Here is an 11085-nt window from a genome sequence, read left to right as displayed (position 1 = left end):
TATTTTATTTTATTTTATTTTATTTTATTGTTAGGAGGTATTCCAGCTCTTGTAAGCGCACAGCTTGTTAACCAATGTTTTCTTTTTTATCTTTTCAACATATATTCATGTTACTCATATGTATCTTACACTGTCTTTTCTGTGTGTTTTTTTTTTAATCCTGTAAATTTCAAGTATCTTTTTTTTTTTTTTTTTTCATTGAAGAGAATCCATGCATTCCCACTTCTCTAGAACTAAGCCTGGGAGGATTTGTGACAGTTGACATCTGTAAGTTGATTTCTGAAGACTGAAGTTCTGCAGTTGCTGAAGTGACAGAGGCTTCCATAAATACAAGGGCATGGGTTGAAGTAAGTATTGATTTTGTACATGAAATAGAGCTTAGAACACAGACCAAAGGTCTACTAGCTGGGTGGGGTCTATCTTTTATTCAAGACATACAACATAGTGGAGTGATATGATAGATGGTGTTCAGACTTATATGGATTGAAAAGAACAGGTAAAGTTACTGCTTGTTCCAGCACCACCACATACTTGAATAGTACATACACAGTAAAAGCAATAGATTATGTTGTCAACCACAGAGTTTTGGTTTTCATTCTCCTCTATCTATAATGGTAAGTTTTCTTAGTAATAGAAACAACTGCTCTACACCTCAGAAAGAAAAATCTTCAATCTCTAAGCATTAAGTGTCTTTACTATCAAGATTTTCTGTTTTGGAGGTAATTAAGTTGTGTTAATATTGGGGAAAAAAATCAAACAAAACTGAAAGATGGAAAATTCCACAATTCAGCAAAATTAAGCAAGAGGTGGTGAGTTTATTCCATCAGTGATCTAGTCCTGAACTGACTGACCTGAAGTCTGTCATTGTGTTCTCATCTCCTCCTTACTGAGTATTCTTCAGAAACCAAGGAGCAATACTTTAAAGCCCCTGCTCTCCTTCCTTTCAGTTAGCACCACAGTGGGGGCCCAGGAGACCTGTGGAGGGTCAGATGGGGATGGAGCAGTGACATGGTGGCCCAGAGCCCTTGTCCCAGGGCACAAGCGAGGGTCTCCGTTCCTTGGAGTAGCCAGCAGCAGTATGGCTTCAGCGCTGCAGGTCCTGGGCCCTCCCTGAGGAGTGCTTTTCTCTTTAAGCTGCTGGAAATTTCAAAAGGTTTTGTCTGATTTTGGGATAAAAACCTAAAATAGCCACATAATCTCTTCCATTAGCACAGTCGAGCAGTGTTGACACACTCACCCAAGTCTGACCATGCTGCCATCCATCTGTTAGTAAGATGGTTAATAACCTCTTTTATTAAGTTAGCTAATATCCAGAGCTGAGTTCACAAAACTCTACCAAGGGAAAGCCTAAGGCATCCTGAGGTTTTCACCCACTTCTGCTGGAGCAAAGGAAATAACTACACAGCTGCTGAATACTCAAGACACTTGATTTTTGGTGACCAAACGTAAGATAAAGAACCACAGATCAGCTCTGAAGGTTTCAGGCACGCAACTGGATCAATCAGTGTTTGTTATGATTGAACATCAAAGAAGGAATTGTTGACCCCAGTGTTTGCAAGGTAGCACCTCCAAAAAGCATGCAAATCCATCTTAATGCTTCCAAGCTCAAAGCCCTGGTCCTCCGCTGTGCTTCCTAGAGCTCACCAGGCCTATACTCCTCTTAGAGATCAGCAAAAGTCTGGAAAAATAACTTGCCTCCATGGGTCTACTGGACACTTGACTAAAAACATCATAAAAGTGAACAGCTGGCACCTACTGCACCTGAATGGGTATGGAAATCGGCAAACCAAAGCTCTGCCCATAATGTCACTTTAATACTGCACAGTTTTACAGCTACGTATGCTCACAATCATCATTTCCAGAAAACTGTATAAGACCTAAGAAGTTTAACCAGAGTGTTAAAAGAGCTTTTCAGAAAAATACAACCTGATAATGTTTTGCCAACTCTTTGAATTTATTTATTCATGTTTGGATTCACGTAAGGAAATACCCATGCCATAAATTTTTATTAAAAACAAGTCATTAAATAGTACATTTATATTCATAAACAAACAAGTCATTTTTACACACATTAATGTTGGATTTCCTGCTACAGAACTGGAAATGTATTCAACCACCTTATATTTTTGTTCATTCTTGATATAAAAGGATAAAGCTTCTGCAGTAAGTTTACACATACTGTTGTTTTTTTTATGTGCTCTGACTGGATACACATATTGTGTCTGTTGCCCTAATAATACATGTGCTGGAAACTTAGCCTTCTGTTCTTGTTATTGATTTGGGGTGTAGTATGTGATTTTAAATACTGCAGAAAATAATTGTAGTAATGAAGAAAAATATGCTTTTTCCTCCTTGCTCATATGAACGATTGATTTATATGAAGAAGAAAATAAAATAAAATGCTTGCACCGTAGAAAGGCTTGAAACCAACAGCTGGTTAAAGGAAAAATTACATTTTTTTTTATTTGCCAGAACATTATTATGATTAGCAACATGAAAATGTGTTGTCTGCTTTTTCAGATACCAGGGAAGCAGAATTCTTCAATGCTATTCTCCTTCCTGTTTTCTATTTCCTGCAGATCAAGTTGATAATACTCAAATGTCACACGATTGATGTGTTTGCCACTGGAGACCATCCTTAGCACAGTATTGTCACAACCAACCTTCATTTGGGCTAATTAGGGAAAAAACAGAGAGAAGACATTATGATAAAATTATATGAGAGAGAGAGAAAAATGGTCTGTTGCACTGAGAATTATAAGCTAATAATAGAAACAAAGAAACAAATAATATTTTAGCATAGCAACGACTGGCTAGCATTGGTATTGCTGACTAAATACCTTATTTTACATTTGTTAGTCTTCCTTTGTAACAGTCTTGGTATTTCATCAGGTGCTGCAGCCTTTACTCTGGCAGATGCTGCTCACCCTCCCACCCACCTACAGTCATGCATTTATAGGACACAGAGGATGGTGTGTGCTTGCACTTGCTGCAGTTGGATACTAGAAGTCGAAGGTAAGGGGTAAAGACATCCTGCTCTGGAGATTTCCAAAACTAACTACATCACAACGCTGGAAGCACCCAGACTGTTGAAGTGTGATTCCCCTTCCTTTACACTGCCAGGAAAGCAGTTTAAATGCCATAGCTGAATTGTAACAACTCTGCCTGCATTTATTACGAATTTCCAGGCTTGTCTGTTGACATTAATAATCATATTCGTCATAAGTATTTTAAAAATATGCGTAGCTTAATCTTATTATCATAATTCCTGCAGGGGCAAATAGAGCTGTTTATGGGTGTGCTGCATTATGCCCCTGGATGCTGGCTCTCATGTTTTGCTACGTGTCAGGTTCACCTGTCTGAAGGAAACCTGTCTTAGGAGAGCTGTGCATGGCCCCTCCGGTTACATGTTCATTTGTAGAGGGGGATGAGGAAGGAGGAGCTCTCACCAGACCCATGAAAGGAATGACAGAGGTCAGCCAGTGGAAACATCTTGGATGGGTCTAAGCCAGTACCTCCTAACAGCTCCACAAAGTCCCCCACTCCTGCACAGCCCACTGATGGATTCTAAGAAGACAGAAAATAAAAATTACTTGCCATGTTTTGATGAAAACAACAATTCTGTAGACAGGACTGCAGTCAACACCAGGATTCAGAAGTACTTTATGCTCAAGCCTGTTAAAAATTAGGCTGTTCAAGCAATAGGATTTCAATTTGACGTTTATAAATTAATTTCTTGAAAAAACTCCAAATAAAGACCTAAGCAGGCTTTGAAAAATCACTGGCATGTAGTTAAGATGTTGATCCAATTGCTCCCAGCACAGGTAAGCAACCTAATCCTGGGTGCTCAAACCTTAACCAGATGAACAGAGTCAGTGCTGCACATGTGCCCACACCCAGCTGGCATGAAGTGAATTATCTCCTCTCTATCTTAAGCATCCTTGTGAAAGCAGCATGTAAGGCAAAGAGATGACAAAGGGCAGCTGAAGCCAACAAGTTGTGGCTGGTTTTGTTCACAGGCACCACGCTGCAAACCAAATTCCCACTGTCTGGTCAGCAGCCTGTCTCCAGCACTGCAAGCTGGTCAAGGCACAGAACTGCTGAGCCTTGTTCCTGATCTCTTCCTATCTACTCTGCCATTTCATTGATCACTTCTTAACACTTCTTATTCTCCTTCACTGTACAAGTGAGATTTAAACATCACTTAAAAGCTCCTTGCTTCTGCCCAGTGCCGTTCCAGAGCTCTCCAGCCTCCACCAGGGTTGTGATTTTTTCTTCCTGAGTCTTAGGCCTTGCTATCAGACTTTTGAGATGCTCCTAACTTCTCCTCTTCCTCTATCAGCTTAGGTGCAAGTTACTCTTTCTACCCTAGTTTTGAAGCCTGGATACTGTTAATAAATTGTTTCTTCATTTTTTGTTTTCTTTTTCTGCAGCATCAGCAGATCAGCTCTTGCTAATCTTGCTAATGATTGGCACATACTGCCAATCAGTATGTGTGGCTAACATTTATCATGTATTCCTTACCTTAATAAAAATACTCTTAGCACTGTCATTCATGCTGTCCTTCATGCTGGGGTAGCATACACACATGCTGGGGTACAAAACCAAATAGCTGTGTCTTCATTTTACTCTAAACTCTTTAAAACTTTTCTTTGAGGCAAACCCCTCAAAATCAAAAACGAATGAGCTCATATTTTCCACTGACAGAGACACTGCCACTGGTTCTTGTCTGCCCATTCACCAACCTGCTTCCTCTATGCGTACCTTTTCATGCCCTGTCTCCTGCTAGCACCTTGCCACAATGCCACGATGGTCATGGGCCCTGACTGCTGCTTAGATGTTGGCAAGCCTCAGGGAGGACTGAGGCTACGGTCTCACTGGCAGCAGAAGACAAACATCCTTGCTGTTTTCCCTCTGTTGCATGGACATGTTGCTACCTGCACCTTTTTAGACCTTCCAAGCACAGGATGACACCAGCATCTCTTGTCCTCTCTTCCTGGTCATCACAGAGCACCAAATGATGTGTGCCAGAGCACATGGACCAGGGGATGCTCAGCACAATGAGCAGAGGATCAGCCAAATGTAGCTGGATTTCCACTGATAATATTTTGCTGCATAATCCATGTCTCCTCTCTGTTCAGAGTGCTTGCTATGAGAACTGTTCCAAAAGTAATGTCTCCTACCTTACGATGCTGTCCCACAATGACAGAGGCAGCTGTTGGTGGAACGGCAGTGGAGGCTGAACCTTCCCACCAATATTCCATTATGTTTTGTTGCTGTACGACAGGTGGCAACAGAAAGGCAAAATGGTGTCTCCCATGGAAATGAACATGAAGTAAAGGTGGGGCACTGAGTTCCTCCACACAGAAAAATAGCACCCACTGACATTCACTGATGCTTGCTGAATGTTTATGGAGCCTGAACAGCAAGGCAGTGTGTTGCAGCAGTGGCAACAGTGGCATGAAAGTTAAACACATACAAATGTCTATACACACTGTCACATCATGAAATTAAGAGAATCTCAACTCATCCCCATGAACTGGCCAACACTGGTGACTATGTTGGGTATTCTGTAGCTGAGAATTTTCTCTACTGAATAGAGTTACGTTTTGTAGAGTGTGTTTTGTATCTGTTGTAGTTTCCATAGAAATACATGGGAGACATAACTTTTGGAGCAACTTATGTACTTCTTAGATAAGTTTAAATGCAGGCAGACAACTCTGGCAGAGCACTCCTTTATTTCTAATGTAATTCTTACCCTTTTTAAAGTACAAAATATTTACATGTCTTAATGGCACTTTGCACTGTTGTTTTGTCTCTGCAACATTACAGAGGCAACAGACAGACCCAGCTTTGGTCTCTGGGGGCCCAGCTCTCAGGCTGAGCACACACTGCTCTGGAGCACACACACTGTCAACAGCCAGCGCTGTGGCCACCCCTATTTCAGCCCACCAAGAAAACTGCACGTAGCAGTTATTCGTCAGCTAACAAAAAACTCACCTTTAAAAAGAGGCCGTTTAAGTGTCCCAGGATGAGATCGGAGATTTTTATCACCACTGGGTAAATTATAGAAAAACTGCAGTTTCTGTGTTGATGAGGAATGACCATGGTAAACCTTCCTGAGGGGGTCTGAGAGATGACATTGCAAGCTGGAGCACAGGAGAAAGTACATGAGTTAGTTGTATTGTCATTACTGACCACATGTAGTAAAATCATGTACTTCTAGAAATTACAAAAAACACAGTTTAACAGCTGAGAGTTGAAGACAGATGCTGAAAAACACACGTGGTATTTTTAGGTTTTCTTGAAGAGCGTCTGTTCCTTAGAAATTCTCCATCCACTGGTTACGGCATAGTATCAGGTCTGGCAGAGTTTTGGGATGAGCTGTCCATGGGAGAGCACGCGCCCCAGATGCACACATCAGCTACTTTTTGCCACTTTGAAGAACGGTAAACATGTATGCAAGGCTTTCATTTGTTTTCACTTGTTATCACCTGATACTGCCAGCAAACCACAGGTCCTATCTTGCTCCTCATAGCGGTGTTTCCTTACCCTGTGACATATCCCATTGAAACACCCTGTCCCTGGAGATACACAGTCAGGCTGGGTGGGTCTCTGAGCAGCTTGATCTACCTGTAGTTGTCCCTGTATACTGCAGGGCAGTTGGATTAGACGGCCTTTGAGGGTTCCTTCCAACCCAAACTCTTCTGTGGAACCAGAACAGCACAGACCGATTTTGTCTTAAAGTTTAACAGCTCAGACTTGTTGTTTGCATCACTACCACTTTTGGAAAAATGATGCAAGTGACCATTATTTGTGCCCTGGCAGCTCGTAGACATAGGGAAATAACTTACAACTAGACTCTTGGAGTCACACAACACTTCTCACATCACCATTCTGTATACTAAATGTACTGTTGAATTTTTTCAAATACTTTTTCCTTGTTGTTCACTCATATTCAGAAGTTGCTAAGATTAAAATCTCTGGTTTAATACTACTTGCTCAAACCAGACATCATAAGATGTAACAGTGTTCAATATGAGACATCTGCTTTGAAAGATCCTTCTTATTCTAAAACAGAAGCAATGCTCAAGTGCTCTTCCGTACTTTGTTATTTTTCTCTCTCCTGCACAGATGTACACTGAAACAATCAGACACTCAGGAAAAACTCACCAGAACTGTGTCAGTGCAGACAATATCAGAGAATTCAGTACCAACAGACACTATTGTTCTGCTTCCTACCAAAACTGCAAGCCACTTGGTAACACAAAATCAGACTTACGGAAGAGGTTGGCACTCTTCTTGACTGTGATCGTAAATCCATTGCCTGGGTGGTGAATCCTGAAGAAGATCATTGCCACATTCTGTGATGACCTGATGCTCCTCTGGACAGCACCACTCTCACAGAAGTCTGTGTACCTTTGGGAAGTGGGGAGGGGATGGTCCAAGGAGCTAGGAAACTTCTCTCCTTTGAGTATCCAGCCATCAAAAACCTGCAGGGGTTCAACAATTGTAACCAGGACTTTTGTGTATCATCCTGCCAGCAGAGAAGAGAAGCGTAAAGTATTGTGGGCACTGCTTTGACATTTGATGGCCAATTCAGAGCCTCCAAATAAAACCAAAAATTCTGTTTATATACTCCCTAGCATTTAATCCAAGCTTCAGTCAATACTTAGGAATAGAACAGGTATAAATCCTAATTTTGCTTTTATTTCCTTCAAATGACTGTTTTGGTGACGTATCTTTGATGGAAACAGTTCTTTTTGCTTTAACACCATCAAATTGATATCAGATTCTGGATTCATTAGTATAGCAATTCCATTGCTACTAAAACTGGCTTCTGGCCAACCTGATGTGAAAGCCACATCAAAGAAAGTTGTCTTCTTGTGCCTTGACCGCTAGGTCCACTGACCTGGCCTGTAGTTTTCCACTATCTGTATCTTCAGCTTATCTTTAACGAGCCCAGGGGCCTCATTCATTTCAGCCCAGAAGCACAATGAAGCTCTGGGGAGGAATTTTTGGCACACTCTCCTGTGTCTTTTCTTTGAGTAGACTCTAGCCAGTGGAATGCAGCACCAACTCTGCCTACTTGGCAAGAAATTAATCGGCACTGTCTACAAATCTTTCCCCCACAATAAAAATAGCAAAAAGATTGCCCTTCCCATGAGCAGAGAAATGTGTCAGAAACGAAAGCTATTAACTCCAGCACAGCCATGAAGTTACCTTCCTCTTGTTTCCCTCTCCTACCCAGCAACTCCATCTGCGCTCCTTTCTAACATTTCAAGCATCTGAGGAGCAGATCCTGCAACTGATATGGTGAGTAATTCTGTGAATATGCATGGGATGCTTTGATGGCAGAGCTGCAGGACTTGGTCTCCCAATTTGGTGGTACTGAAAATTTTTGGAAGTCTTGTGAAGCAGCTGCTCAGATTACATCAGAGAAAAGCTACCTGTAGAAATACCGCAGCATAATGATTGAACTGGGGACACAATAATCAAAGGAAGGAAACTATTACAAAGCCCTGGAGATCACTTGGTGTTTGCCCAGCTTTTGAAAACAACTCTGAGTTTGAGGTACTTGAGCGCACAGAAGGCTGAGACAGCCTGCAGCAACATCTGGGGAAACCCCAGCAAGGAGCAGAGAGACAGGGCTCCACAGCAGCTCAGCCTGCTGCTGCACACAGAGCTCAGTGCTGTGTTCAGAGTGCAACACGGTGACAGAGGAGAAAACAGATGCTCTCCTGCCCGCCCTCACCTCCACAACTGACTTCAGATCTCATCCAACTCTTCTGTCTGCTAGAAGAATGCTTCAGCAAAGTTTTCCTGTTCTCGAGTATGAATTGCTCTTTGTCACAAACCTCCCACTGAGTCAGAACAAGTGTTCTGAAAACCTCTGGCAGGGTCATTTGAAAATCCTTCCTGCAAATATCCGCATCCTAACTAACCAGTGCCCTGAGCATGGAGATCCTGGCTCAATAACAGCAGAGAGCGCATCATCAGTGCTTGCACGGCTTGTGGGATAACACAAGCAATGAGAACAGCCTTCTAGTGGGTCAAGAGCCTTAGCTTGTGCAAATTCAACTTCTCAGTCAGTCACAAATGCTTTTTAAAAGCTCTGTGCGCACACAGGCACTCATGCATGTGCGCTGCCTTACCATACCCATACACATACCCTTACCATACACAGCCAGCACCCAGTATCCAGAGCAGGGATGGAGACAAACAGCAGCTCCCTACCTTCAGGAAGTCACCTCCTTGGCAGTCGATATTCACAAAGTCATATTCAATGGTGAGGAGCTCCTCAGGTTCACCGATGAAGAATGTGGCGCAGTGCAACTGGGGCTGATCGGCAGTAAAGGTGAACTGCCCCTCAATGCTCAGCATGTCAATGCAGCCTGCAGAGACAGGGCCGGGCTCTGCTCTGCCTGCAGGCAGCACACAGCCAGTGCCTGCTGTCAGGCATGGGGACAGCAGGGATAGATCCAGCAGCGGGGAGGAGGGGGTCACGGGTGAACCCAAAAGCTGCTGAGCTCCAGGGGATGCTCACTGGTGTGACACGTCAACGCATCGGGGTGCAAAATTACTGCTGTGCATGCACACAGGTGTGCAGACCCTGACTTCCCTCAGATTCCTCACTCATCGCAGCTTCTCCACCCACCCCATCTGCTGGAGCTGATTTCTGCCTGGGGCTGTGAGTGTAATACCCTCCCATTGATGAGACCGCAGCCCTGGCCCTAGCCCTGCTCAGAGCCCTGCTCTGAGATCCCTGACTCAGCTTTCCGAAATTATAACACTCTACCCTTCTCCCCTCGGCCCCATCGCTCCTGAAGAGCTGCAAGCTCCCTCTGCACCCTTCCCTTCCCACCATCAGAGATAACTCACGCAGAGACCGCCGGTAGATGTGTCCTGCAGACAGCTCCCGCTTCAGGTCTTCGCTGAGGAGCAGGAAGGGCTCATCTTCACCAGCATCCCTCACCTGCGGGGAGATGGTGGGAAGAAGATGGGACAACACAAAATGCAGCCCCCCCCCCTGCAGCTCTCCAGAGCAGATGTGGACAGATCACGTCCCTGCTCCAGAAGGGGTACAGCTGCTAACAGCTGCTAACATTTGGGAGCTGCTGCAGTGAGGAGTAACCCGGCCTCTGAGAGGTGAGCCCCACACACTGAGACTTGGTTCCTTAGCCAAAAGCACAAGGTCGAGAAAAGGACAGGTAAATGAATGAAAATGCAGGGGTGTGTGTTAATGTCAGTCTTTTGTCCAGGGGCAGTGGGAATAGCAACAGAGGAAAGCAAAGCACGAGGCTGTGGATAAAGTTAGCAGAGAGTGGAGAAGTGCAGCGAGGTGTGCTCTCCGCGTTGCTCACCTCGAGGTAGCGGGTGTCGCCTTTGGAGGCTGCCAGCAGGATGAGGACGAGGTGGCACTGCAGCTGGAAGGCAGACGGCATAGCGGCAACCCCTCCGTGCGCGCTGAGCACCTGCTGCTCGGAGCCGGCAGTCAGGAGCCGCCGGGGCATCTTCAGAGACTCTTTTTATAGAGCAGTTGGGAGGGGAGGCACTTGGTTCCCGTACTGATAGGTTAAACCATGGTAACTGAATTCCTCTCGCAGTGACACAGTACGTGGGCATGACGAGGGTCCAAATCAGAGCCGCGAATACCCCACCCGCTTCGCTCCCCGCGCTGTCAGTGCCAGTACTACGGCTCTGCCTGGCGGAGCTGCAGAGCTCTCGGGGGGAGAGCCCGTCCCCGCTCGGCATGGAGATTTCCAGGCACTAAGCGCAAAGGGACAGGCGAGGAGCATCCCTCCCTCCCATCTCCCGCTGCTGGCTCCGGGGGCACTCCGGACCCGGGGCTCCTCCTGCTGCCCCAGCGAAGTCTTCCTGCTCCCGCACAACGGGTCTGCTGGAAGGACACGGGAAAACCGAGCAGCCTCCCCCTCAGACGCAGCTTTCACTGGAATTAGGAAACCTAGGAGCTCCGGAGAGGGGATTTCCCACTGAACGGCCGATACAGTTGTTTCTCATTCCTGATCTAAAGGGAAACCAAGGAAATACCTTCAAAAAATGAAGCTGGGGTGAAGATCTATA

At 44.7% G+C, this 11085-nt stretch overlaps 1 protein-coding gene across 1 annotated transcript; it reads right to left on the bottom strand.

Annotated features, from left to right (window-relative positions):
- Window positions 1-2516: 2516 nt before the first annotated feature.
- LOC122182285 (corticotropin releasing hormone binding protein) lies at window positions 2517-10445 on the bottom strand. The gene is made up of 7 exons (XM_042875424.1): window positions 10365-10445; window positions 9883-9976; window positions 9238-9395; window positions 7283-7493; window positions 6001-6149; window positions 3450-3567; window positions 2517-2674 (listed from the first exon to the last, which is right to left on the bottom strand). The coding sequence occupies exons 1-7, from the start codon at window positions 10443-10445 to the stop codon at window positions 2517-2519; spliced, it is 969 nt and encodes a 322-aa protein (XP_042731358.1).
- Window positions 10446-11085: the final 640 nt, after the last annotated feature.

The sequence above is a fragment of the Lagopus leucura genome, unplaced genomic scaffold (assembly GCF_019238085.1).
Source record: "Lagopus leucura isolate 7727_CA_CO unplaced genomic scaffold, USGS_WTPT01 Super-Scaffold_100014, whole genome shotgun sequence".
In the NCBI taxonomy this organism is placed as follows: domain Eukaryota; kingdom Metazoa; phylum Chordata; class Aves; order Galliformes; family Phasianidae; genus Lagopus; species Lagopus leucura.
This window is presented reverse-complemented; position numbering and strand designations above follow the sequence as displayed.